The 27,946-nt window shown below is 31.8% G+C and overlaps 3 protein-coding genes and 4 long non-coding RNA genes across 21 annotated transcripts; 3 read left to right on the forward strand and 4 right to left on the reverse strand.

Annotated features, from left to right (window-relative positions):
- The first annotated feature begins 377 nt into the window (after positions 1-377).
- On the forward strand, positions 378-3,705 carry LOC147949720 (uncharacterized). The gene is made up of 2 exons (XR_015594847.1): positions 378-685; positions 2,905-3,705. It is a non-coding gene; the product is annotated as an uncharacterized LOC147949720 (long non-coding RNA).
- Positions 3,706-6,026: 2,321 nt separating this feature from the next.
- On the reverse strand, positions 6,027-7,108 carry LOC147949721 (uncharacterized). The gene is made up of 3 exons (XR_015594820.1): positions 6,943-7,108; positions 6,449-6,594; positions 6,027-6,338 (listed from the first exon to the last, which is right to left on the reverse strand). It is a non-coding gene; the product is annotated as an uncharacterized LOC147949721 (long non-coding RNA).
- A 422-nt stretch (positions 7,109-7,530) lies between these two features.
- Positions 7,531-9,474, reverse strand: LOC104787258 (uncharacterized). Of its 2 annotated transcripts, XR_767827.3 has the most exons (6): positions 9,196-9,355; positions 8,818-8,901; positions 8,647-8,713; positions 8,257-8,331; positions 8,076-8,174; positions 7,531-7,927 (listed from the first exon to the last, which is right to left on the reverse strand). It is a non-coding gene; the product is annotated as an uncharacterized LOC104787258 (long non-coding RNA). The 2 variants fall into 2 exon arrangements; XR_767825.3 differs by lacking the exon at positions 8,818-8,901 and having other exon boundaries at positions 9,196-9,474.
- Positions 9,475-13,148: 3,674 nt separating this feature from the next.
- On the reverse strand, positions 13,149-14,533 carry LOC104787271 (protein CYSTEINE-RICH TRANSMEMBRANE MODULE 9). Its single transcript, XM_010512815.3, has 3 exons — positions 14,213-14,533; positions 13,973-14,114; positions 13,149-13,361 (listed from the first exon to the last, which is right to left on the reverse strand). The coding sequence occupies exons 1-3, from the start codon at positions 14,241-14,243 to the stop codon at positions 13,316-13,318; spliced, it is 219 nt and encodes a 72-aa protein (XP_010511117.1). The 5' UTR covers positions 14,244-14,533; the 3' UTR covers positions 13,149-13,315.
- Positions 14,534-19,189: 4,656 nt separating this feature from the next.
- Positions 19,190-21,654, forward strand: LOC104787282 (UDP-glycosyltransferase 82A1-like). Its single transcript, XM_010512825.3, has 3 exons — positions 19,190-19,807; positions 20,489-21,147; positions 21,272-21,654. The coding sequence occupies exons 1-3, from the start codon at positions 19,339-19,341 to the stop codon at positions 21,533-21,535; spliced, it is 1,392 nt and encodes a 463-aa protein (XP_010511127.1). The 5' UTR covers positions 19,190-19,338; the 3' UTR covers positions 21,536-21,654.
- Positions 21,655-22,273: 619 nt separating this feature from the next.
- Positions 22,274-24,410, reverse strand: LOC104787292 (uncharacterized). Of its 3 annotated transcripts, none has more exons than XR_015594873.1 (3): positions 23,933-24,410; positions 22,662-22,916; positions 22,274-22,571 (listed from the first exon to the last, which is right to left on the reverse strand). It is a non-coding gene; the product is annotated as an uncharacterized LOC104787292 (long non-coding RNA). The 3 variants fall into 3 exon arrangements; XR_002032694.2 differs by having other exon boundaries at positions 22,662-23,602; positions 23,933-24,398; XR_015594872.1 differs by having other exon boundaries at positions 22,662-23,449; positions 23,933-24,361.
- A 166-nt stretch (positions 24,411-24,576) lies between these two features.
- On the forward strand, positions 24,577-27,818 carry LOC104787302 (OVARIAN TUMOR DOMAIN-containing deubiquitinating enzyme 11). Of its 12 annotated transcripts, none has more exons than XM_010512880.3 (10): positions 24,577-25,245; positions 25,591-25,824; positions 25,922-25,995; positions 26,191-26,245; positions 26,341-26,415; positions 26,798-26,871; positions 26,968-27,016; positions 27,216-27,300; positions 27,394-27,450; positions 27,566-27,818. In XM_010512880.3, exons 2-10 carry the CDS (start codon positions 25,615-25,617, stop codon positions 27,607-27,609), a joined length of 723 nt encoding a protein of 240 aa, XP_010511182.1. In that variant the 5' UTR covers positions 24,577-25,245; positions 25,591-25,614; the 3' UTR covers positions 27,610-27,818. The 12 variants fall into 12 exon arrangements, 6 of the variants coding, with proteins under 6 accessions (XP_010511182.1, XP_010511146.1, XP_010511154.1 ...); XR_015594887.1 differs by having other exon boundaries at positions 24,799-25,245; positions 27,205-27,300; positions 27,551-27,818; XM_010512844.3 differs by having other exon boundaries at positions 24,901-25,245; positions 27,551-27,818.
- Positions 27,819-27,946: the final 128 nt, after the last annotated feature.

Here is a 27,946-nt window from a genome sequence, read left to right on the forward strand (position 1 = left end):
TCATTCAGCTTGAAATACATGATATTATCATGATTCATGAGTAATACTATATATATAACAAGTATCCCCTTGACATATCTCGTTTGATATATTCACCTGAATAATTTTTTTTTTTTTTTTTTGTCAAAATTCACCTGAATAATTCATGCATGATTTAGAACATAACAAGTAGCATATATTGGGCTTTTCTATGGAATAAAGGGGAAATATTTTAATTTCCCACTAATTCTTAATTTGATTGGTCATGAAAGAAAGATAAGACATAGCCCACCTAGTTATTCTGTTTGGGTAACCCAGGCAATCACATCTACCAATTGCGTGAGGAACTGAAACACATCATTTCGTTACTAACTGATGATTCGATCATCGATGGATTTATTCTTTTCTTTTATTAGCTAAAACGATCTATTCGAGGTTTGGTAAAAATAAAAAAACGATCTATTTAACAAACCAATTCACTGCAATATAAATAATCACTTAATATAAAACATAACAACCATCCACAGAATATATTCCATACACAGAGTACGTAACATAACTAGCATCAAATTGTTTTTTATTACAGCAATAATAATTTGCATGAAAGCGTCAATTCCGAAGGCTGATCATCAGAAGCATGCGTCCAGGACACAACAGCAGCATATGGCAGCACAACTGCCAATAGACAAAACCACATATATTAACGGTTAGTGCCAATTTTATGTAAGGGATATGGCTTTACAATATTTAAAGTAGTAACAATTTCTGGAAAAAAAATTTAGCAACGTACGTAACATTCCATGAATTAAATTATTTTAGTTGTTTGTTCGAAAAACAAATTCTTAGCTGAGAACTCTGAAGTTGGATTAAGTTTTATAATTTGTCAATGAAGGGAAAAAAAGTTAAGTCTGAGGGTGAATTTAAAACCGAAACAAAATTTGCAAGAAAGAACTAGTTGTCAAAAAACACACACCAAATTTTAAATTTAATCCCAACTAAAATGTTGAAAAAAAAACAAATATTAACAATAAAATGTTGACCCGTTTCTCCAAGAACTTGATTTGACAGATTTTCATATTATACCAAAAGATACATTTCAAACCAATAGTTCGAGTCGAATTAAAAACAATCCATAAAAAAAAAAAAAAACATATAGAAGAGAGTACGTAAAAATTGAAGAAAAATATTGTAACATGAAACCTACACAGTTAGAAGTTAGAACCATGATATATATCTAGAGTACGTAAATATGAAAGAAAAAAACATACGTACCATCCTTTCCAAAACCCATCGCCCTTGGACTTAGTCTCCACAGCGGCGGCTGGAGGATCACCAACCATCGCATCTCTGGTCGGGTAACCAATCGGCGGTGGACTAAATTTAAGGAAGTTGAATATTAAGAAGTTCTCTTTTTAAAAAAATATCCTCGAAATGAAAGAAAGAAAAGTCAATATTGAACAATAAAAACATTTAAGTACTCACGGACAACTCAAGTCTCAAGGGCAGACCTATCTTATTAGCCGATGAAAGCGAAACCGATGGTTAAGATGAAAATGAAAAATGGACAGAAGCATGTTCAACCTCATATATCCTACCAGTCTTCTTGCCATCACAGGCATACACAGATCGCAATAAGATCGTCCGGGGCTCGAGCAGTTCTCTGAAGGGGCGATTCATGCGATGGGGGAAGCACTTCACATATGGGGGTTATGACGCAGAGATGGCTTTCGTCACGTACATGACGTAATCTCATTTTGTTTGTTCATGGATCTGTCTTTTAGTTAGCACCCCTTAAAGTAAACTCGGTGTTTTTTTTTTTTGTATTCCTTTAGACTCTTTTTTTTGTTTTGGACAAATTCTTTAGACTCTTTGTAGATAAACCTCTTTTGAAAGAGTGAGAAGGGAGTACGTTTGTATTTTTCAAGTTTAAGCTCAAGTTCTTTCTAAAGAGATCAGTAATGTGATGGCAGACAGGGCTCTTTCCTTACAAATTATGCTCATAAGTTAGTAATACTCCTAAGTTAGGAATTGTTTTTTCCTTAGTGCCAAATTGTCAACTCATCGATTTATTTTAACCAAACTCATTTCAACCCAATCCATAACCATTTCGACCCATTAATTCACTAAGACTCAAATTTCTAATTTAATAAGTTTATGGTTTGGATAGGATTGAGTTGATCCACAAAAATAAACCCATTTTTACACCCCTAGGTTCACTTAAATAATATATATATATATATATATATATACTAGTAAAAAGCTAAATTTACAATAAACAGACTCATATGCATCTATGGAATAAGAAAATTTTTAGCCTGCTTTACCACATAAATATCAAAAAAAAAAAATAGAGATTCTAAAATATAAGAAAGGAACATGTTAGGTAGGGCCTAACATGTTCAACATACTGAATATGTTCAACATATTGAATCATGATAGTTTATTTTTTTTTATGATCACTACAAAAAAAAAACAAGCTATTTGCGAGCGAAGATTTCCTAGCAATTCCCTCGCAAATAGCCTATAGCAAGGGATTTGCGAAAAAACACAATCCCTCGCAATTCGCTTCTCGTAAATTAAAAATCTCGTAAATCCATCGCAACTTTTGCAAGGAATATTTTCCGTAACATATCCCTCGCAAAATATGTCTAGTAAATCCCTCGCAAGAATTGATATGGATTTGCGACATTTTTAAAAATAATTATATATTTATTGTCTCAAAAAAAATATATATTTCTGCTATACATTTGCGAGGGACCATTAATAATTATAAAAAAATTATAATTAATATTCTTTAAGAATCTACGTTAATCTATTTAAAATTTGATAATTTTACCAAAATAAAGAAAATTATGATTTTTCTTTATTTGAATAAATAATGATTTCTTTTATTAACAATTAATTTCAAAAAATAAAAAAATACAGATTTGTATAGCGCCGGAAGATATGATGGCAAAGGGAGATCGGGAATATGGTGGCAGAGAGAAGAGGCAGCAGCAGAGGATATGAGATGCGACAGTTGATAATATGAGACACGACGACGGAGGATGAGATGCGACGGTGGTGAACTTTTGATATGTGGTGGTGGTGAACGACGGCGAGAACTTCCAGCTGTAATGGTGGTGAACGCCGACGAGAACTTCGAGCTGTAATGATGGTGAACAGCGTTCAAAATTTGTTGCGATGAATGACGACGGGAACTTCAAGATGTGGAGGTGTTAAATGGCGGAAAGTTGCAGATGGAGCTTCGAGAATTGTGGAATGAGAAGGGATAATGGTGAATGGATTAACTGGTTTGAGTTTTTTGTGTCCAAATTAATGATATCTGGGGAAGGAGACCAACGAGAAGAAACGAGACCAAAGAGGAGAAGAAGAAGAAGTGAAAAAGGAGTAGATTTGGTCCGTTGGATCTAAGCTTATCAACGGTGGATGATGTTATTAAAGTGCAATTCTTACAAATCTCTCGTATATCCCTTGCAAAATTGCAGCGGATTTGTGAGGCCACATCCCATCGCAAATTTGCGAGGAATTTGCTATGGATTTGACATTTGTAGCAAATGTCTCGCAATTCCAAGACAAATTTGCGAGGGATAATTTCCCTCGCAAATATTCCTAGCAAATTGATTGTTTTCTTGTTGTGGATGTAATAGTATTACCACAACCAACAAAAGTGAACCGGAATTAAAATAAAACATGGTTTAAGGCCCCGCCCATATACCAAGCAAATGAATCTACAAAAAATTTTGGGGCATATTTTACACCAAAAGTTATAGGTATTTTATGTAGGGAAAAAAGAAATTTACACCAAAAGTTTGGGGCATATTTTACACCAAAAGTTTTAGGTATTTTATGTAGGGAAAAAAAAAATTGGGCATCAAAAATTTTGGGGCATATTTTACATCAAAAGTTTTAGGTATTTTATGTAGGAAAAAAATAATAATAAGTTCAGTTGTTCTTAAATTTCTTTTTTTTAAGTTCAAAAAAAATTATAAGTTCAAGTTTTATATAAGAAAACAGTATATTTACATATGAAGTTTTATTAGTTTTATGTGAAAAACTATCTCATTTTTTGAATTGTTGGTGAATGAACATTGAATTAATGAGCATTAGATTACACTTGTTGTTAATGAGTTTTAAAAAAATAATGAGTGATTAAACAATATTATATTTATTTCATATATATATTTAAATCAACATATAAACATTGAAAAGACAAAGAAATTATGAGCAAGCAAAACGAACATATTTTTGGTTTATGGGCATAGAAACTATTTTATTAAATATTTTTTATATTTACTATTTTTATGAGTTTATTTTTCATAATAAAAATTGTTTAAAAGAAATTGGCTTAGAGCATATAAAATTGCGGGACCGCCCCATGGAGATTAGGAAAGTCATACATAAAAACTCAAATGAATAAATCAATTTGTCAAACATTCTCACATTATTTTTGTCTGTGTAGTATAAATGCTACATAATAACTTAAAAATATATACAGTAGAACCTCTATAAATTAATAAGGTCGGGACCATAAAATTTTATTAATTTATAGAGGTTTTAATTTATCGATAAATTAATAATTAATTTATCGATAAATTAATAAAATATCAATTTATGAAGAGGATTTTTTATCAGAAATTCAGAGTTTAGAAGAAATTGCTGCTACTATTTTTCAAGGTGATGATGAAGTTGAAGAAGATATGACAGTACCTTTAGAACCAGTTACACGTAAGGAGACAATTATCGCGTCAAGAACTCTCTACAATTTTTGGATGCGATTTGAGAAGACAACACCAGAAGTTTTTGATGCAGTCAGAAAGATTAAAGATGCTCTCCAACAAGAATGCAAATTCAAAAACAAACAAACAACAATATATTTATATTTCAATATATATATATATACTAGTTTATTTGATTATTAATTTATGATATTGAGGGGACCATATTTTTACATTGGATTTATTAAAAAGTTATTAATTTATTATTTTATCGAATAGTGTCCAAAATTACACTAGTCCTAACTTGGGACCGGAGAAATTTATTAATTTATAGAGGTTATTAATTTACTGAGTATTTAATTTATAGAGGTTCTACTGTATATAAAAAAGTTATTCAAAAATATCTATTGCAATTTGGAAAGACATATAAAAATTTATTATATTTCATAGGAACCTAATGACTGATTTTTTTTTTTAAAACAAAAGTAATTAGGGATTGAATTCTAACTTGATGGAAAACAAATTGGTTAGATCTCTAATGAAGAATAAATAAGTAAGCAATTATCAAATTACTTACATAAAACATCTTACCATTAGATTATATAAGATTAAAAGCCAGAAACTAAACCCAATAATGGAATCCCAAAATTTAATTTTGAACCAAAAATTTATGAATTTATAAGAGATTTTTGAGAACCCATAATCTAACATAATTTAGAATCTTTTCTTACCCATGAATCATTTATAAGATTGAAACCCAAAAATATATTTTTACATAAATTAAAATATTTTCTTGTCCATGAATCATTCATAAGATTGCAAACCATAATTATAATTTCAAAATAAACTATTTTGTTTTTTTTTTCTATGATAAAACCACAAACTGATAAATGATGGCTTTATATGGGAAGGGTATACAGTGGAAGAAGAAAGTCTTGAAAATGTTCAGAGTTTTTTTTTTTTTTTTTGTGTTTTATAAGCCTCCAAAACACTAATGAATTTAGTTAATTAGGCTCAAACAACAACAAAATACATGTGTCAGATAGAAAACATGCCAAGTGTATCTTCATATCAAAAGTTAAGAAAAACCTTCTCATATATAATCACTTTTAAAAACTGTAAAGCGAAACACAAGCATCCTGATCACTATTTCTATCACTATCGTCAAAAAAAATTACTGCTTATAGTAATAGTTTGTATGAAATCGTTAATTCCGAAGCTAATGAGTCCCATGCAAAACCGTAAGAATTCACTATAATAGGGGGATAAGCCAGGCTAGTATCTGTGTTAGCATACGGCTTTGATGGAGCATTAGTTACGAGTTATGACTAGGTTTTTTACTTTTCTTTTATTCTTTGATTTAGATAGAAACAAAATACACAAAGCAAATGGGGATCATGGTTCCCTTTCAAACAAAGAAGCAAAATCAACTTAAAAAAAAATGCAACGTGGGAATCCTTACATACGGATTAAATATTTATAAAACATATATCAATGGATCTTCCATTACGTGATGTTTTTCTGGTTCGGTCAACGACTTCAGTCTCATCAGAAGTCTCATGCTCATGCTAAATTTAGTGTCACGATGAAAGGCATTTATGTAAGACTTCAAAGCAACCACGGACACATTTATAACAGCATCTGCCAATAGTGTACACAGACATAGCATTAAAAAAACAAAACAAAATTGAACGCCGGGTGAATATCTTGAAAATGATTAACGGATAATTATAAAAGAAATAAATATGTACTCTGCTTTTTTTAATGATTCATCGCTGACGTCCTTGGACTTTGTCTCCACTGCTGCTGCCGGAGGATCACCCACCATCTCTAGTCGGATAACCAATTGGCGGCGGCGGTGTGTAGGGATCTGATGAAGCCTGTGAAGGTTTTTCCACTGTGCCGGAAAAGATTAACTAGTTATCTAATTGGTGTGTATAGAATAATTTGTTCATGGTTATATTTATATGTGGCCAAAAAAGATAATACGTCCTCGGACATTATCATGACTTTAGAAAATAATGAGTTGCCTGATAAGGAATTCTGCTCGGATTGATTCATTCTGATTTGAGGAGTTGAAGGAGTGATGAAGTGAAGTGAGTGTTGTGTTTCTAAATTTAAAGAAGTTGAATATTAAGATTTTTTTTTTAAAAAAAATATCCTCGAAATGAAAGAAAGAAAAGTCAATATTGAACAATAAAAACATCTAACTCACGGACAACTCAAGTCTCAAGGGCAGACCTACCTTATTAGCCGAGGAAAGCGAAACCGATGGTTGAGATGAAAGTTAGAAATGGACAGAAGCATGTTCAATCTCATAAATCCTACCGTCAACTTACCACACACAGGCCCACACATATCGCAAAAAAGACGACCCTTGTATCTCTCGAGTCATTTCTCTGAAGCAACATGCATGGTGAATCACACTACAAGAAAACATGAAAATAACGACTGCACTATTAGTCACTATTTAGTCGCTAAATAGTGTTTTACGACTATATAACGACTAAAACATGTTGTCGTAAATCGTTAGTCGGTAAGAAATATTAGTCGTAAATTAGTCACTAAATAGCGACTATGTTACGACTAAAGGTCGCAGTCGTAAACGTAGTCGTAATGTAGTCCTAAATTTAGCGACTACGTAATGACTAATTTTACGATTACAAACATTAGTCGTAACATAGTCACCAAATTTAGTGACTAATTAACCACTAATTACCAACTATAGTTGTATTTTAAGTATTTATACATTATTGTATTTATACAGTATTTATACAAATTATATATATATATATTTTATTAATTGATTTAAATACATTTAAATTATGAATAATAATTTAAAACATATTTCGAATACTATATTGATTATTCTAAGCCATGATTACAAAAAAAAACTGTATTACAAAATAAAATTAAAAATCAGAACTAAAAAAAGAATACTTCATCCTCCTCAAAAAAACATAATTAGAAAAAGAATAGATGAACAACTACATAATAAATGGTTTGTAGCACATTCACAATTGCTTTGTATTCCATCATTGAAACCTAAGTAGTTCCCACTAATGTTCCAAGATCAAGTGGAAAAATAGAAACACGGCAGCATCGGTATGTTCAATGGTAGGATTGCTAGGGAGAGTTGTTTCAGTCACATACTTTGAACAGCAGTTGTGCCGCCAACGAATGATGTTAAAGCTCCCATGATCACAAAGACTAAGAAGTCGTTTATTCTTCTGCGAGATGAATAATCGTATTAAGACACCGTTAACCGAAAAATATGCATAACAGGGTGTTTTCATGTCACAAGTGAAAGATTGCCAAATAATTTCCATAACAAAAAGTGAGAGAGATTCGCGGTGCAAAGAACTCTTAGTCTCTTACCTTACCAACACAGTTGGAAATCCAGAGGCAGTGATGGTCAAACTGCTCAACGCAGCGCTTACATGTGGGAGAGTGTTTAGATCGCACCGGTCTAATTATCTGAGTAAAGTATGACAATCCTAGTCAGAAAAAGAAAAAAATGTTGGGTTTCACATTAAAAAACGGGTTTCTGCGGAAAAACCTTGCAGGTAAGGCAGAGCTGGGACCAGTTTCCTTTCCATGAGGGGCTATAAAAATTGAAACCAATCAAAGGGTCCTGAAACCATCACAAGACGACAGGCTCAAACAACTGAACACTGATTTAGTTTGTTCACTATCAAAATAAAAGAAAAAAAACTGTAGACACAAAACTAGTATGGCTTGCCTCTCTAATTGAAATCTAATCTATTCAAAATCAAAATAAAAACACAAACTTGTAAGGCAAAGTTTAATTAATTCCTTGGAAATTGGGTTGGAAAGAGACGAGACTCTCAATTCGAAAACCAAACCTAGCAATTTTGACTAACATGGACTCGCAGAAAAAGTGTTAAGTAACCAAAATCTATGCTCGATCCGAATTAATCTGAAATACCTATCTTCTTCCAGCCAACTGCTTCTTCAAGCTTCTTGACATGTTCTTCAACTTCTCCAAATCCAGTCTATTGATCACAAACAACAAAATAATATAGTAAACAAAACTCACATGTTCAAACCATATATAAGCTTCTAAGACACAGACACAAACACAAACACATACACATACCAGATTTTATCAAATAAAATCACCAAAACTGAGGTGACTATGAACTAAGTCGATTTCAAAGATCCGGGAACCTCCTTGAAAACCCTAATTGTGCCCATTAAACAAAGACGAATTTCAAGAATCACAAAGTCTTCAATTGACAGAAAAGCTTGGATTTTTCGAGGTTGAAACGTAAAATCAGCGGTTCAAATTACAGAGAAAGCTTGGTATTTGAGAGCAGAGACGAGAAATTAAATAAGGAAGAGTCAATAAAAATCTTCGACAGAGAACAGGGGGAGGTGAGTAGATAAAGAAACAGATCTGAAATGTTTAGGTCTAATTGTTTTTTTCGAGAAGTCATAGAGATAAGGGGGAAGTGAGTAGAGAAAGAAGACTTACCCGGCAGATTCAACTTGACGAGACGTGGAAGACGACGGTCGGAGGTTTGGCTGGACAGAGTCATCGCGATTCGAAGAAATGAGAGTGAGAGTTTTTCGGAAAGAGTTTCAAGAGTGATAATGATTTTTTTTTTCTAAGTGTAGTGTCGAGGAATGGAGGCAGATCTAGGGTAGGTTTTTCTCTTTTTTTTTATTTTTTTTGTCAACGCGTGAAGGGTTTGTTGATTTTTTCTGTTTTTTTGTTGGCCAAATTTTGAATTATATCAAAACTCAAAGTGATACAAAAGCCTTTAAGGCCTAAACTAAATGATTAGTTTTAGGTTTTTTTGTCAACAATTAGATTTAGTTTTTAAAATGACTAATTTAATCAGTTTTATAAGTAAATAGTTTTTGAAAATATTATGTATATGTATACACTAAATAGTTTTAGATATAGATTTTATTTTATACACATAGTGGTTATATTTTGGTTAAATGGTTTACAATTTTATTTCTATATACTATGCATTATAAAAGTTTAAAATTTATGTTATAGGGTTTAAATTACAGGGTTTGGAGTATAGGTTTATGATTTGGGGTTAAGCTTTGAATTTATGATTTATTTTTAAGATTTAGAGTTTATGATTTAGGTTTTAGAGTTTAGTTAAGGGTTTGGGGTTAAATTTTGAAAATTTTGATTTTCTTAAACAGCGACTAATATGTGACTTCTTAGAGACATTTACTATGAGTCACATATTAGTCACTAAATTGGTGACTATTTAGCAACTACATATTTTGGTGTGCAATATAGTCATAAAATAGTCGCTAAATTACGACTAAATTAGCAACTACGATATGTAGTCGTAAAAAAACGACTGATATACAACCAAATATATGTAATCGTAAAATAGTTGCTAAATAGTTGCTATTTAGTCGCCAAAAATGACGACTACATATATAGTCGCCAATTGTAGTCGTAAAATCCATGTTTTCTTGTAGTGTCAGATCCAAATGGTTTAATTTAGATATGGCTTTCGTCACGTACATGACGTACACGTATATGACATAATCTCAATTATTTTGTTCATGGATCTGTCTTTTAGTTAGCACCTCTTAAAGGACACTCGGTGTTTTTTTTATGCCTTTAGACTCTTTGTAAAATAACCTCTTTTGAAAGAGAGTGAGAAGGGAGTACGTTTACTTTTATTTACTATGGTTCTTATGCATATATCAAGGGAAATTTTTTTTGTTGAATATGAGTCGAGAGAGAGGGTCGTTTGTATTTTTCAAGTTTAAGCTCAAGTTCTTTCTAAAGAGAGTAATGCGATAGCAGACAGGGCTCTTTCCTTACAAATTATGCTCATAACTCATAAGTTAGTAATACACATAAGTTAAGAGTTGTTTTCCTTAGTGCCAAATTGGGTTAAGTACTTAAGTATATCTTGTAATGTTGTAGAGGTCGATTTGACTATATATTATGGCCTGTAACATATGTGTACTACTAAAACTTTGGTTACTGAAGAGTAGTGAGCGAAGAATAGCAGAAAATTCCTTTGTATATCTTGAATGATTTGCAGTTTTTTTTGGTTCATTGTATTTTAATTTTTGCTTGTATTTTATAGATTTTGTATCCTGTAAATTTTTTTGGATAAACTTCTCTGTATCTTATTTGAATATTATAGTATAAATTCATAGTAAAGAATTTTTTTTGTAAGATTTAGAACACTACAAGGCCAATGCTTTTCCCAGGTTTACTTCTGTGTGTTTCAACGTGCCAAATAAGGTTCTAAATCATGTATATTAGTATTTTTGCAGCAGTTTTTGCTCAAAAATACTTTTTGGAAAGTTTTTTGCATTTAATGCATTGACTTTAATATTAGTTACCAAAAATTTCAAAATAAATTATAGGTAAGATTTAAAAAAATAAGAAAATTTGTTTATCTCATTTAAACATAAATATATGATTCTCTTTCATTTTTATTTGAATTTATTCTTAAATTATCTTGAATTATTCTATATTACATTTAGTTAATAAAAATTATGATTTTTTCTTGCATATGATGTAATATTTTCTTTTTAAACGGACATATATTACTCAATAGATGAATAAAAATTAAAAATTAAGATGATATAGTGCGAGTTAAAATATCTCGGGACAGAGTTATGTAGCGGGACGGGTTTTGTCGATATTTATATAAATTGAAAATATCATTAAACGGGAAAAACATCATTTCATAATTTTGTTAATACTATTGATTAAATAATATTATGTAAAAAGGTAAATTATATTATGGTATTATATGGTTTAAACTATAAAATTAATAATTATTATATAATTATTTAACCAATAAATACAGCTTATAATTTAAATGTTTTAACTATAAATAATTTGCCCTGCGGTACACCACGGGTCCTAATCTAGTATCAAACGTAAAATGTTAACATACAATAATTTTGATTTACCCAATAGTAAGACTTTATTACTTGATACTTTTAACCTCCCAAATAAGGACACTTTCTTTGAAATTGAACTCAATGTTTGTCGAACTTCCACACTCGATCCACAAAAATAACACTTTATATATCATTCAGCTTGAAATTTCTTATTATCATAATTCATGAGTAAATAACTAAATCTATCTTATCATTTTTGGAGTATATTTTTGGGCCATCCTCTCTTCTCTTTGTATCCAAACAAGTCTCAATCAAATTCTCTACAATCCTTACAACTAAACACAATCGTTTCCTTATTTGGTAATATTAATTTCATAAAAATTATCTACCTAATTTAAAAACAATATGTTAGATTAAAATATAACTCTCCTTGCACTTTTATTTAATCTTATATTTAATTATTTTAATTACTATTTAATAAATAAAATTAATAAAATTTTAGATTTTTTTTCAGCATATGATGTGATTTGAATTCTTCTAAACGGATATATATTTTATAAATTGTCTTAGGATATTTATAATCAAACAAGTATATCCACATATAGAGCTCGAAATACATTTTTAAACTACGGGTGCCATCACTTTTTGGCTTTTTGCCAACTTTGGGTCAGATTTTTAAGTAAAATTATAACCGATTCAATTACCCGGATCCTCCTTAAAATTACCAAATATTTTGGGCCGGTTTTTAATCCATAGCGTACTTATTTACATTCAATTAATGTCAATTAATGCTCATTGTATCTTAGGAAGGAACTAATTTTCATGCCGAATTTTTAGGGTTGAGTTTCACAAAAAGAATTGATCACACAAATTCTGTAATCACATCCCTATAATATAACAACTAATTCAAGATGAATACATCTTAGGAAATATCTAATTTGCGTTTAATAAACGATTACACATTTGGTAAGTTTTTATTAGCTTTAAATGTACACTATTAATCTAATAATATCAATTGATAATCAAAACAGAAATATGTCATCTCATTCATTTCTAAATCATAACTAACCAAATCATAAAATATATATTCTCAACTTGCGAATCAAGAGTTTATACAAAATCTATCTACAACCGTTAACAGTATATATATAGATGTAATTCACCATTGAGTACAAACACCACTAAACTATTACACTATCGTATCAACAAAATAATATATGGTAAAAGGTAAAACCTAGTACTATATATATAACAAGTATCCCCTTGCCATATCTCGTTTGAATAATTCATGCATGATTTGGAACATAACAAGTAGCATATATTGGGCTTTTCTATGGAATAAAGGGGACATATTTTAATTTCCCACTAATTCTTCATTTGATTGGTCATGAAAGAAAGATAAGACATAGCCACCTAGTTATTCTGTTTGGGTAACCCAGGCAATCACATCTACCAATTGCGTGAGGAACTGAAACACATCATTTCGTTACTAACTGATGATCCGATCATCGTTGGAGTTATTCTTTTCTTTTATTAGTTAAAACGATCTATTCGAGGGTTGATTAAAAAAAAAAGGATCTCTTCAAACAAACCAATTCACTGCAATATAAATAATCACTTAATATAAAACATAACAACTATCCACAGAATATATTCCATACACAGAGTACGTAACATAACTAGCATCAAACTGTTTTTTATTACAGTAATAATAATTTGCATGAAAGCGTCAATTCCGAAGCTGATGATCAGAAGCATGCGTCCAGGACACAACAGCAGCATATGGCAGCACAACTGCCAATATATAGACAAGCCCACATATACTAACTGTTAGTGCCAATTTTATGTAAGGGATATCGCTATACAATATTTAAAATAGTAACAATTTCTGACAAAAACACTATAAATATAGAAGTTATAGAAAAATTAAAAAAAAAAATAGCAACGTACGTAACATTCCGTGAATTAAATTCTTTTAGTTGTTCAGTTAGAAAAACAAATTCTTAGCTGAGAACTCTGAAGTTGGATTAATTTTTTTTATTTGTCAATGAAGGGAAAATAGTGGAAGTCTGAGGGTGAATTTAAAACCGAAACAAAATTTGCAAGAAAGAACTAGTTACTTGTCAAAAAACACACACCAAATTTTAAATTTAATCCCAACTAAAATGTTAAAAAAACAAATATTAACAATAAAATGTTGACCCTTTCTCCAAGAACTTGATTTGGCAGATTTTCATAGTATACAAAAAAATACATTTCAAACCAATATAATAGTTCGAGTCGAATTAAAAGCAATCCATAAAAAAAAACATATAGAAGAGAGTACGTAAAAATTGAAGAATTAGAAGTTAGAACCATGATATATATCTAGAGTACGTAAATATGAAAGAAAAAAACATACGTACCATCCTTTCCAAAACCCATCGCCCTTGGACTTAGTCTCCACAGCGGCGGCTGGAGGATCACAAACCATCGCATCTCTGGTCGGGTAACCAATCGGCGGTGGACTTGTGTACGCCCCCGACGAAGTTTGTGAAGGCTTTTCCACTATGACCAAAAAATATTTACTTAAATTATCATTCAAATGTTTATAGAAAATATAATCGCAGCGAGTTTGATTTTAAAAGAATAACTGAAAGAATTACCGGAAAAGTGATTCTGCTCGGATTGATTCATTTTGATTTAATGACAAGTGAAGAGCTGAGGATTATGAAGATGAGAGAGTGTTGTGGTTACGATTTAAAGAAGACGAATATTATGAAAGTTCTTTTATAAAAATAATTAGAGAGGTTTGGTGATGGATATATAAATAGAGGTTATTATGAAGATGCGGACGACAAAAGCAGGTATTGACTTCTTAAGATTATTGGAGTGGTTGGATTCAACTAAGTACGCTATATATGAAACTTTTATCATGGTACTTACTTTATAGAACCCCTTATGATAATTTAGTTGTATATATATATGAATTTTTTTTTTCAAAGTTTGAAGTATAATCCAAATAGTTAGTTTCGTTTAATTATGATTATTTAATCTGTGGATATTTCTGATTGTATATCTTTTCTTTTCAGCATTATGATTGTACATGCAATTAAATAGCCACAATTTTATATGCATGAATACGTATAGTGTTATTATATTTTGAGTGAAAGATCAAAGGTAATGCAAAATATATGTACTTGATCTCCTCACAAACATATGAAGGACCAACTCCTGGCAATTGGTCTCAAGGGAGATAGATGCTATGAAAATGGTCTACTTATTTGGCTAGGCACTAGATTAGCTTTTTCTATAAAGTAAAAATAGTGTTTTAAATTGGTGCATCATTCTGTTGAAAGGATGCACCAATTTAAAACAGTATTTTTACTTTTGAATATAATTTAATATTTTTTCAGAAAAAAAAAATATATGTACTTGATAGTTTCATCAAATGTTAATAATTCTCTAAATAAAACAAATAATTCAATAGTTTATGTCTTTGACATCCATATACACACGTTGTGTTTGAACAATAAACATCTAACTCGTATATCATATTTTGTAATGGTCCTTAAAGTTACGCGTCAACTATCTGAATTTTCTTAGGATTGAAAAAAAAAAAAAAACAGTTTCACTTAAAAGGTTAAGTAATATTCACCATATTATTATAATATTCTATGCTACATTGCTACTAGAGCTCAATTTCGATTTCGTAACATCATATATTGATTAGCATTCGTCATGGGTTGGTTGAGATATCATATACTATACTACATATATATAGCTAAATCTTCTTAATAAGTTTTCTATGCTTAAAGTCCTCTAAATAATTGTGTATTAGAACTATATTAGTTACTAGTTAATTAGGATGGCGCAAACAATTTCTTTAAATAGTTTCTTTCATTGTCGAGCAACCTCTCGAGTTGGCAGAGCCACTTGCCCAAGTGTTATCAACTATATAAATCGTTTAAATCATATACTAATCAAAGTGTACACTACAATAAAATAATTGTATACAGACGTAATATTTAGTTATAATAAAAAGTATTTAGTCACAATATAAACATTGTTATAAATTTGTGACGATTTTTGGAATGGTTGCAATACAATCGTCACAACTTTTTATTTGTAACAAAAACGTCACAAGAGTTGCAACGAATATATTAATAACTATTTTGTCATGAATAATTACGACACAAAAATTAACAAAACTATCTCAATTACAGACCAACAAAACGTCTTAAAATCATCACAATTCGTGTTTAAAATAATGTGTTAATTGGATATCTTATTACTACAAAACTATAGTCTCAAATGATCACAAAAGATAACTAAAAATTTGTCGCTGAAATTTAACAAATACTCAAAAATCAGAATATTTTGTGACTATCATAATGTCCAATCCCATCATTAGAAATTAGTTTCAAATGGTCACAAATTATTACTAAAAAGATCATAGCATATAAAAATTATAACAAAAAAAAACTAAATCTCAAAACAATATTATTTTTTGAAATTTATAATCATACAAATTTTTGTAATCATATACATTAGATTTACATTATAATCTATCTTTATTCTTACAAAAGAAGATAAATCACAAATTCGACTAGATGCACATATTTGACAGTGACTCTCATATTATAACTCCTATGCAAACGATCTCAGGCTTTCCACAAAGTTAAGACTCAAATCTTTCCAACGGCGAGTAGAACAACTTTTGCTCCAATTTTTAGCAGTGGAAAACAATTTCACAAGATGATTGTTGTTAGTTCGCGGATTTGCGCAAAATAGGTTTGAGAAAACATATATAACTTTTAATCTACAAAAAGGGTTACAAAATACTTTGGGGAAAACTTACATCTATGGGTTGGGAAATTGATCACCAAAATTCGTCCATAAAAGAGTCCATTTACCCCTTCTTTTCCACCATCTACTAGGAAAAGTAAGATCTGTCCTTAATCTCAGTTGTGGCTCCTTGTTCTCTTTCTTTCAAATGGTGTACTCTCTCTATAGGTTTAGGAGGCACGAAATTATAAAGAATAAAACCCTAATCATCTCTTAAATAAGTCTTCTTAAATTAAGGTTAGAGAATTGGCTTAATAGGCATTGTATAAATGACAATTTATACTAATATTTACATATTTTAATGTCACAAACCGTGACTTGCATATCTTTATAAGTTCATAACTAATTTGCAACAACATATAAGTCACAATGTAGTCATAAGAGTAACAATTAATTTTATCGTAGCATATTCGTCACTAATTGTGATAAACTTTAGTTATAATTTTTCTGTCATAATATAAGACGAAAATACTATGAATTTGTGAAAAATAAATTTAATCATAATACCGTATTCAAAATGTCACAAATTTGTGACGAAAATTTTATGTCTCAAAAATACGTCTCAATAAATTTATTTTCTTTCAGTTTGATTTATTTGATAAGAAATTGATTTATATTTTGAAAATATAATATCAAATTAATTATTATAGTCTCAAATTTATCTAGTAATAGTTTATTATGTTTTATATGCACGGTTTAAGTACCTTTAGCAACACCTAATTTCGTTTTAAGAGGGAGAGATTAATACTAAGTTTAGAAGTTGATATAGGATTGGACCACTGAAGCACTGTATGTATTCGCATTTTCTTGACATTTTGGGTGCCGGCCGTGATAATTGATTTATATATGTATGTAACACTGGTTTCAAGTTTCTTTCCGTTCTATTAATTAAAGTGGTTCGAATCTATTCCAAAATTTATTACAAAAGAAGAAAATGTATTTAAACATACGCGTTACCCTTAATTATTTATGGTGGATTTGAAAGTTGAAACATTATTCTGTGACTTTCTTGCTTCTCACTAATTATATGCCAATTATATATCCAAAATATCACATGATTTTTGTTTCATCTAACAAAAAAAGGTCTAACTATATTACGAAGAAGAAGAAGAGAATCTCCAACAAAAGAGTAGTGGACGAAATATAGACCTTTTTTACTAAGGAAAAAAATGTTATAAAAAAATCCCATAATCCGAGTTTCCATTAATCAATACATAGTACGGGCTACGGAATAACACCATGCGTAATGCCTTTCAAAACGTTCCATTCTCGGACTGTCTTGTAACACGTATTGGTTTGGCAATACTTACGTAACACTTTGATTCGTTCACATGAAATGAATTATATTCAGATACAAAGCATTAACGGTGGGAAAACATAAGTTTTATTTTTAACATCTACATAGATAGGCCAAACATTAGTTCACTTGCATATAATAATGGTTTTTATCTGTCGAATATACGAGCACATTAAGTCATTAATATACATATGAATCGAGATGGGTCGGTCTTTTAAAACATATATGAAACCGCGTGGGGACCTTTAAAGATTTCAGGACTGCAAGTTGCAATAGTGATAACACTTGATCCCCTGTTGTAGATCTCCTTCTTCAACGGCGTTCGATCTCTTAATCCAGCGAATCAATTGTTAAACTTTGTATTTTTAATTATCTAAAGAAATATTTACTACATTATATATCATTTAATATGCATCCTTAGTGTTGCTTCTAGACTTCTAGACCATCAGCGTTTTAAAATTAATTATGGTATACTAGTTCAAGTCCCGAATGTGTATCCACACATATCTCACATTATTCATATTGATATAAACATCTAACTGTAATTAGTTTAAAGGACCCTGAGCAGATTCAGTCTAGAATAGGATCCAACATAAATAATTAGATCATGCATGAACGGCTAGGATTAGTTTCCGGGAGTACGTGGACCGAAACCTACCACTAGGTTTAAAATATTTCAAGATTTCTTCTCCTTGTCCTATAGTGTTTTAAAATCTATCTTAAAGTGTCTAAGAGTTTGTAATTCGTTATTAAGAAGATTAATTAATGGAAAGTAAACCCTAGAGGCAAAACAATGTATCCGTTTCATTTATATTATGCTTATAGGATTTTTCTAGGTTTTTTCCGAATTCATAAGTCATAACTCATAACATATATGTATCACAAATTTTTGTGTGTTTTAGTATAAATGTGAATACTATAAGCTAAACTAATTAGCGAGATCCGACTTTTAGTTTGGAATCTTTTAATTTCGGATCGCTGGTACTAACATGTCCTCTACTAATTGCCTAACTAGTTTTCGAGGATTATTGACCCACGATCGAGTCATTGACTTCGTGCGACTATTGACGTTTACTTAAATGTTTTATATTCGATTTAGTGCATGATTAACATTTGATACAAGAAATTTTTCTTTTTTTAAAGCAGTCACCGTATCGTATTACAGCAAATTACCAGTTCACATTATCAATGTGTGTGTGTGTGTGTGTGTGTGTGCATATAGATACAATAGATATGTGGTCCACTCTCAAAACTTTTCGATAGGATATTCTTTATTTAATTATAGAATGAACACTGCACAAGTAACGGCTTAACAAATGTATTAGAGAAATGAGAAAGCAGTTTCCTTACGATATTATTGTCTTTGAGTCCTCTTTTCTAAATATCGACATGCATATTATATTCTAAAACAATGAGAATAAACCTTCATTATGGAAAGGCATATACATATATATATATTTACATGCATGTACGGATTGGCAGAGTCGATCAATATAGCACATGCATGGTATATATGCATATAAAAAAAAATGATAATAATAGTCTCCTACCAATTCATCTTCCTTGTTATAATAACCCGAATTATAGCATAAGCAAACTATCAATAACCAAAACTCAAAAATATAGGAAGAGGAAAACGAAGAAGATATGAAGAAAATAACACAAATGCCTAAGATATTATTTATCCCTTACCCGGCGCAAGGCCACGTCACTCCGATGCTCCACCTCGCATCGGCTTTCCTTAGCCGTGGATTCGCCCCTGTCGTTATGACTCCGGAGTCTATCCACCGTCGGATCTCAAGTACTAACGAGGATCTTGGGATCACTTTTGTGGCCTTATATGACGGTCAAGATCGCCCGGACGCACCTCCCTCGGACTTCTTTTCGATAGAGAACTCGATGGAGAACATCATGCCGTCTCAGCTCGAACGGCTCCTCCTAGAAGAAGATTTGGGTGTGGCTTGTGTTGTGGTTGATTTGTTGGCTTCGTGGGCTATAAGAGTGGCTGATCGGTGTGGAGTTCCGGTTGCCGGATTCTGGCCGGTTATGTTCGCTGCTTACCGTTTGATCCAAGCCATACCGGAGCTAGTACGGACAGGCTTAGTTTCCCGAAAAGGTAACTTGCATTATCTTAATACAACGGTTAAATAATTAGTCGTCAAACTTAAGACATTATAGTTAATACGTACGATCACAGTAAGTAATAGTCACACATCACAGTTTACCTCATGTACTACAAACATATATATATATATATATATATAAACAATTCTGTACTGCAGTGACCCATCTATATAGACTACAACACGTGTCCGTATACAAAATTAAGTATGTGTAGATTTTTATCAAGAAAGTATATATAAATATGTATAGTTGATAAGTAAACAGACAATACATCTCTAATGATTGTTATTTGTTAATTAATTCCAGATGAGTGGACCAGACAATGTTTATCTAGCTAGTGGCATTGTGTCATGTTAATTATATGGACTTATCTAATATTATATGTATACGGAAGTTTGGATATATAGAGCAATTTGGGCACACAGAAACAAAGCCAAGAATTATATTGGTATATCTATTAGGAGTTTAGGACCACGATCGAGTCTAACTAGAACGATGAAGAACAATCATCACCAGTCTAGCATTTGATGAAGCGATTTGCCATAGGCTTGAGTTCCATTACTCCGATCTAAATTAAAAATATATATTTTGTTTCCTTAGTTATTTTTTTATTTCGTGTTATGTACAAAATTGTTTGCATATTAATTACAAAAATTAACATTGGTGTGTATAGGTTGTCCTCGTCAACCAGAGACACCACTAGTCCTGCCGAAGCAACCACTCCTATCGGAAGAAGATCTACCATGGCTGATCGGAACTCCAGAATCTCAAAAAAGACGATTCAAATTCTGGCAAAGAACCCTAGAAAGAACAAAAAGTCTCCGCTGGATCTTGGTAAACTCATTCAAAGACGAATATGATGGTTTCAACAATGAAAAAACACCCTACAAGTTGTTTAAAGATTTCAACAAAGAAAAAAATAGTCAAAATCCTCAAATCTTTCACGTTGGTCCTTTGCATTATTACCAAGGAGCACCAAGTAATATAGCTATAACCAAGACTAGTTTATGGGAAGAAGACATATCTTGTATTGGTTGGCTTCAAGAACAAAACCCGAACTCAGTCATTTATATCTCATTTGGAAGTTGGGTTTCTCCTATCGGAGAATCAAATATTAAAATGTTGGCATTGGCATTGGAAGCATCGGGAAGACCTTTCCTTTGGGCGCTAAACCGAGTGTGGCAAGAAGGACTTCCACCAGGGTTCGTGCATAGAGTCACCATTGCCAAGAACCAAGGAAGAATCGTCTCATGGTCTCCACAGCTTGAAGTACTTAGTAACGACTCTGTGGGGTGTTTTGTGACTCATTGTGGTTGGAACTCGACCATGGAGGTACACTATTATCACTAGTAGAAATCTAACATGTATTATATATATAATTGTGGTACCTACTATATAAATACTATATATCTGACTTTAATTATTAATTATGATTCATTCCTTGTACAATATATAGGCGGTGGTAAGTTCTCGGAGGCTACTATGTTATCCGGTGGCCGGAGACCAGTTTGTGAACTGTAAATACATCGTGGACGTGTGGAAGATTGGGATGAGGATAAGCGGGTTTGGAGAGAAAGAGGTTGAAGATGGGCTAAGGAAAGTAATGGAAGATCAAGACATGGGTGAGAGATTGAAGAAGTTGAGAGACAAAGCCATGGGGAATGAAGCTCGTTTGTGTTCGGAAAGGAATTTTATACTTTTTAAAGATGAGATCAAATAGACGAGCGAGAAGTGACGTAACGTACGTTGATGTTTTTACACTTTAACAAAAAAAATCAGCTCGTCAAAATGTAAAGTACGTTCAAACAACTTGAATCAAATGATGGTTTGTTTCAACAATTTTGGTTTTTAATTGGTTTAAATATTGATATGAAGCCTGAGCAACAATATCGGCAAGCTCTTAGGGAAGGGATGTTAAACACTGTTTTAATTTTTTATGAATTAATTTTGTTTGATTTTGAATATAAGAATTTATGATCTTTTAGTTAAATTTTTTTTATTTATTGGTAGGTTCTAATTTTGGATCTCTTATTTTTGAAAATATTGATTTTTTAAATTTAAAAATTTTAAATAGAATAGAAGTGGTATAAATGTGTAAACATTTAAGATTTTATAAAATTAGAAAATATTGCATTTAAATTAATTTTCAAACATACAAAACATAATAAAAACATTAATACATATTACACTAGAAGTGCAATTCATAAATGGAGAGAATGACTAATTTTAATACTGATTTGCTCCAAATGATAAGAAAGCATGTGTGGTAGAAGCACAAAAATACAAAAGTGCTTGTAAAAATATGTGGTGAAAGCAACTCTATTAAATATTAGTATACATTTTTTTTTTGGGCAACATAATAAAAACTGAAAAAAAATATTACTGTAATAATAACCTTCCCTATGACTAATTTTGCTTAATTTATAATTCATCTGCTTAATGAAAAAAAAATAGATAATTTGTTCAAACCTAAACTTTATTTCATCATCAATAAGTGAAAATTACATTTTGGGTGAAAATAATAAAGAAAAATATGTACACTGACCAAAACTGGGGATTTTTGATTGGTTCCTCAATGCAACAATACAAAAAAAAGCAACGATGAAGAACGAACCCTTAATCAGATTCGAAGGGGAAACCATACCGTGATTCAGATTGGTAGGGGAGTTCTTGTCATTGTTTCGAAGGGGAAGCAAATTGATTCATAATCTTCAGTTCACTACTTTCTCCTTTCCATTTAGCTTCAGAGACTTGAACTATGCAACAAAAAGACTTAATCTTTGTTATCACACAGACTTAACTCAGATTTTAGTAACAAAGCACCCAATATTGGATCAGTTTGGTACCTCCGCTCTTTTCGATGAACAATTTATTCGTCGATAAGCTTTCTCTTCGGATTAGTCCTGAACCAAACAGGGAAACTGCAGCCGCCAAGATTGTTTATGATGAATCTTGTAGATTTTTCATGAAAAGCACAACCACCAAACACAAAAGCAAAAGACACTCTCCACCGTCAAAGTTCACAGCTCAGGAAAAGAAACACACTTCGAAATCATGTAAGTATGAATCAAAAGATTGCTTCATTTGCATCGTCAATATACCTACCAAGAAGGGGAGCATTTCACATAAAAGAAAGGCCATCGTCACACGAATATATGAGTGCGATCAAACACTAAAAATATATGTAGCATGAGAGATAACACCAACAGAGATAAAGCGGAAAAAAACCAGTTAGTAACCTAAAGCATTTCTCTTTTAGAACATTGACGACTATCTATAACAAAAGACATGGCCTTAAGCTTCAAACAGAAATGCTAACATCACTAAGAAGATCAGCAATATTACTTTTAACTTAAAACATCCAATAACAAGTCCAAATCATGTTAAAAATACATGTTAGCACAATCCACAACCCAGGGGTCAAATTTTCTGAAATAGCTGCAGATCGCTAAGAGAAAGAGGATTAAAGCATATCTCGAGCCTTTTAACCTGACAAGCTCAGAGTTAACAATCCTAAGATATATAATAGCATTCAATACAAAAACTAGGTAAAAGGACAAGTCATAAGAATAAACTCGTTTGGGAGGAATCTATGATCATCTTTATTCTGAGTGAGGTAATCTGTGAAGAAAATCTGGAAAACACAGACACAAAGGAAAAACCACACCTCATCAAACAAGAGCCAATTTTAAATAAACAAGTAAAAAGGTGTATAGATGCAAAGTAACCAAAAACACGATATAGGGAACCCATCTTTCCCTCCCACAATGCCTTGAACCTCTACAATCTAAATAGAAAAGAAAAAACATCAAGCAATAGGGAAATAAGAACCCTAAAAAGGAAACAAAGCGAAATAAGAAACCGCTAAAGAGATTACATCAGGTAACCACAAGATCAAAGACATCTTTCAAGCTCAATATACCTAAACAGAAGGGAAGCATTTCACATTATCAAAATCCCCGTCACAAGCATATGAGATCAAACATTAAACATAAATGTAGCACCAAGATCCCTCATTTTCCAACACACATCAAATAACCCTAATTTGCAATCCAAAATCTAAGAACCCTAATCATAAAACAATTTGCGATTCATACAATTGTATTGAGAAAGTAACCTGGCAACATCTATTGATTCAATCTCTTCCGATTTATTTGACTCCAAATTCAAACGGCATCCATCTCCAATGAAACTCGATTCTTTCTTTCGTGATTGGCTAGCAAATCGATTTGCTTCCTCTGATTCCAAACTCGATTCAAATCGCCTTTTCTCCATTCCCATCGAATCCAAACCCTTGCTCTGATTCCAGGTCCTTCGATTCCTAACCTTGAAGCTTCTGATTCCAAATTGTTTTCTCGTTTCGGGGATTCAATCGCAAGAGAAAGAGAGAGAAGAAAAAGAATAAAATCAATCGATCTTTCCCAAATTTTTTGTTTTCCTTTTGTATTATTTTGTTCACACAATAGAATGATGACACATAGCGTCTCTTAAACTTAGTAGTTTGAGTATACTAAGAGGAGTTCTTACCTTTTTTTTCTTTTGTTCTGATTATTTTTTTTTCAACTAAATACTAAGATCTCCTCTATGAACCTACCGATAAAGAAAGGTCTAAGTGACATATATAAAAACGAATATATTTGACACTAGTGGCCCAAAAACATATAAATTTTAAAATGGATAAAAATTTATTCGGAGAGCCATCAGATTAGTTGATGTGGTCTTTATATGGTGCACGCATGTCAATCATCTTTAAAGTTGAATGAATTAAAAGTAGTTGGACAAATTTAAGAGAAAACATTGCGGTCTTGGGCAACATTTTTCCTCACACGCTTTTATAACTCATAAAAATTTTAAGTTTTAGATTTTGAAAAAATGTTCCATCATTTATTTAAATAATCATAATAAATGTGTAATTTAAAATATCATCTATTTACTGATTTAATGTATCATTGATATATAGTTTACTAGTTATAAGTATTATTCACATATTAAAAAATCATTCTTAAATTTCTTAGATCAGCTATATTTTTTTGAAATTTTATTTGAGCTGTTTATTTTTTTTTGCAGAAAATTACTAAAAAAAACGAAAATAATTAACTGAAAAAAAAAGACACGCAAAAATGGGTGACGTTTTGTTTGACCGCCAAAGAAGAAAATAAAAAATGAAGTCTTGAGGAAATCTCAGGAAGAAGAAAACATCTCTGAGACCGACGCCGAAAGAATCCATTTTTATCTTTTTGTTTTGTTTTTGGTTCTCATCGGAGAAAATAAACCTTTTTTTTTTTTTTTGTTAGCTTCTTTCGTCGCTGACGTTTCACTTAGGTGTCTATTTCTTATCTTCCACGATTCTTCTCTCTCTCTCTCTTATTGCTTTGGCTGATCGATTTGGGATAACTTGAGTTCGCCAAGTCAAGCAACCCGATTTCGTAGGTAAACTATCTAAAACTTTTGTTTTGCAAAGATTTAAGGGTTTATAAATTACGTTTCTAATAGTGAGAATTGAAACATTTACAAGATCGTTGGTGGGAATTGAGAAATGTTTTGGCTTTCGTTTTCAATTTGGGTTTTTGATTGAATAGAGTGTGATCTTCTTTGATCTGGGTTTCTATGATTTTGTGTGATTGAATCCAAAGTCGTCATCTTTTTGTTACCGATTTCAACATTTTAGGTGATAGTAAGTTAGTAACAGTAGTACCTTTTGGATTTGGTCTCTCAAGATCACTTAATTTGACAGCTTATGACTGATCAGAGATACTCTTTTGTCTTGCTTTCTAGGTTGTATTTAGGATACAAATACAAATGGATGTAAACAATGTGAATCCATTTGCAAGTACTAGTGCTAGTGCAAGAGCTAGCGGTAGTACAAGTGCGAGCTCAAACTCGAGTTTTAGTAGCAGTGTGGCGGATACAGATGATGATCAGACCATTGCACGTATATTGGCTGAAGATGAGAGTTTGAGAAGAGAAGGCAAGCTTGGGAAAAGACTATCTCATTTGGATTCTATCCCAGTATGATAAAGCTTCTTTTTTTGCCTAATCTCAGTTTGAATGCGTGGTGTGCTACTCATTTTTTGAATATCTTCTTTGTGGAATTTCGTATTGGCAGCACACTCCTCGGGTTAACAGGCAAATACCCGATATAAATGATGCAACATTAGACCATGAGCTGCTCTCTGGGAGGTTCTTAACTTTCATTCTACATTTCCTTTTATGTCTTCCTTGACTGCATTCTTCATTTGATGCTGATTAGATTTTACATTTGCCAAACGCCTTAGATGGAAGAACTAGTTGCTTTGAATCTATATAGCTCTAAAACATTGGTTTTGTTTGAACTTCCGTGTAAATCATACAAGATGGTCTCTCCTTTTTGTCCAGGTTGGCTACATATGGGTTAGCTGAATTACAAATGGAGGGAGATGGAAATTGCCAGGTATGTTGGTTGGAACATCTATATAGACCTTGTGTGCATTCTTCAAAAAAAATTTGTATTGATTTGATCTGTCATATGTTATACTTGTTTGCCAGTTTCGAGCTTTAGCAGACCAGCTTTTCCGCAATGCAGAATACCATAAACATGTAAGGAAGCATGTTGTAAAGCAGGTACTGTCTGAGAACAATCGTGCAACTCTGTTTCTTTGTTCACAAACTTATAGATTTGTTCTGAGAAGAATGTCCAACTGTTTAGTCAAGGCCTTCAGGAATGAATGTGTTTAGTTTGTATCCTCTGGCTTTATTCAAAGACTCTTGCTTCTTATGAAAATTCCCCACAAAACCCTCTCTAGCTGTTGTGTGCTGTCTCTGGTGACTTGGTTTTCAACCTTTAAAACTTTTTTTCTCGGCTTGAGCAATAAGCATTTCTTGATGTTCACATTCACCAATTTCCTTAGTTGGGAACTCCTCTGAACTTGGTCTCTCTTAACTTTGTCACCTACTACTTAATAGTTTACTGCCATTATTCTGACTTAGCATGGTCCATTTTCAGTTAAAACAAGAGCGGAAGTTATACGAAGGATATGTGCCAATGAAATACAGACACTACACCAGAAAGATGAAAAAGTGAGACATTTTGTTTTTCTTTTTGTTTTTGCGTCAGCAAGTAATAAATTAATGTCTGATTCATTCTTTTTGCTGATACATTTTGGATGTGACTAGACTTGGTGAATGGGGAGATCATGTAACTCTTCAAGCTGCTGCAGATCGAGTAAGTTATAAAAGAAATAGCTTCTTTTGAGTTTATTTTAAGACTACAATAGTTTTTCTAAACACAACTTAAAGATCAGATCTTCTATTGAGCAACTGTAGCTTGAGGAATCATCCCAAAATTAACCTTTTACACTCTCACATTTCGTTCTTTTTTTTTTTTACTTGAATCACTGGCTGCTGACTCAGCATTACTGTAGTTCGAAGCCAAGATCTGCTTAGTCACATCCTTTCGGGATCAATCCTACATTGAGATACTTCCTCATAACAAGAACCCTCTTAGAGGTACAAAGCCTCACTTTCTTCTTCCTTTACGCCTTAAGCCAACTTTATACTCGGTCTCAACCTTCGTGTTTGAATATTTTCCCTGTTCTGCAGAGGCTTGGCTTAGCTTCTGGAGCGAAGTGCATTACAATTCGCTATACGCTAATGGAGGTAAAACTCGGTTTCCTGCATTTTCAACTCTACTTATTAAGTCATTTATCATTATTACTCACTAATTATCTCCATGGCTTCTGAATCTCAATCTGAGTAGTTCTTGCTATTCCAGATGTTCCAACAAGAAAACCCAGAAGGAAGCATTGGCTCTTCTAGGATTGGGATACATAGGTTCATCTCCATATGTATAATGTAATACTACTATACCTCCCACCTTCTCTCAGATTTGTGTGATGAACTTTACAGTAACCTTACTTTGTTGTATGCTTATCATTGGTTCTCTTTCAACACCTCGGTTGTAAAACAATGAATAAAAACATAGATATCATTTTTTTTTTATAGTAATAATAATAATTTCATATTAACTTATTCATAACAAAAATACAACTAAACATCAAACGTTTTCATAATTGACATAGATGTTCGAATTGGGCATTAAAAATTCATAATTTTTTAAAAAAATGGACCATAATGAGATCAATTTGAACCGACC

The sequence above is a fragment of the Camelina sativa genome, chromosome 1, assembly GCF_030686135.1.
Source record: "Camelina sativa cultivar CO46 ecotype springtype chromosome 1, ASM3068613v1".
In the NCBI taxonomy this organism is placed as follows: domain Eukaryota; kingdom Viridiplantae; phylum Streptophyta; class Magnoliopsida; order Brassicales; family Brassicaceae; genus Camelina; species Camelina sativa.

Coding starts and splice junctions, on each gene's coding strand:
- LOC104787271 (XM_010512815.3), bottom strand. CDS start 14,243: ATGAATCAATCCGAGCAGAATCACTTTTCCG. Junction 14,115..14,212: donor CGAGCAGAATCACTTTTCCG/GTAATTCTTTCA, acceptor TTTTGGTCATAG/TGGAAAAGCCTTCACAAACT. Junction 13,362..13,972: donor GATGGGTTTTGGAAAGGATG/GTACGTATGTTT, acceptor ATATATTGGCAG/TTGTGCTGCCATATGCTGCT.
- LOC104787282 (XM_010512825.3), top strand. CDS start 19,339: ATGAAGAAAATAACACAAATGCCTAAGATATTATTTATCCCTTACCCG. Junction 19,808..20,488: donor AGGCTTAGTTTCCCGAAAAG/GTAACTTGCATT, acceptor TGGTGTGTATAG/GTTGTCCTCGTCAACCAGAG. Junction 21,148..21,271: donor GTTGGAACTCGACCATGGAG/GTACACTATTAT, acceptor TACAATATATAG/GCGGTGGTAAGTTCTCGGAG.
- LOC104787302 (XM_010512844.3), top strand. CDS start 25,615: ATGGATGTAAACAATGTGAATCCATTTGCAAGTACTAGTGCTAGTGCA. Junction 26,872..26,967: donor TACACCAGAAAGATGAAAAA/GTGAGACATTTT, acceptor GGATGTGACTAG/ACTTGGTGAATGGGGAGATC. Junction 27,301..27,393: donor TAACAAGAACCCTCTTAGAG/GTACAAAGCCTC, acceptor CCTGTTCTGCAG/AGGCTTGGCTTAGCTTCTGG.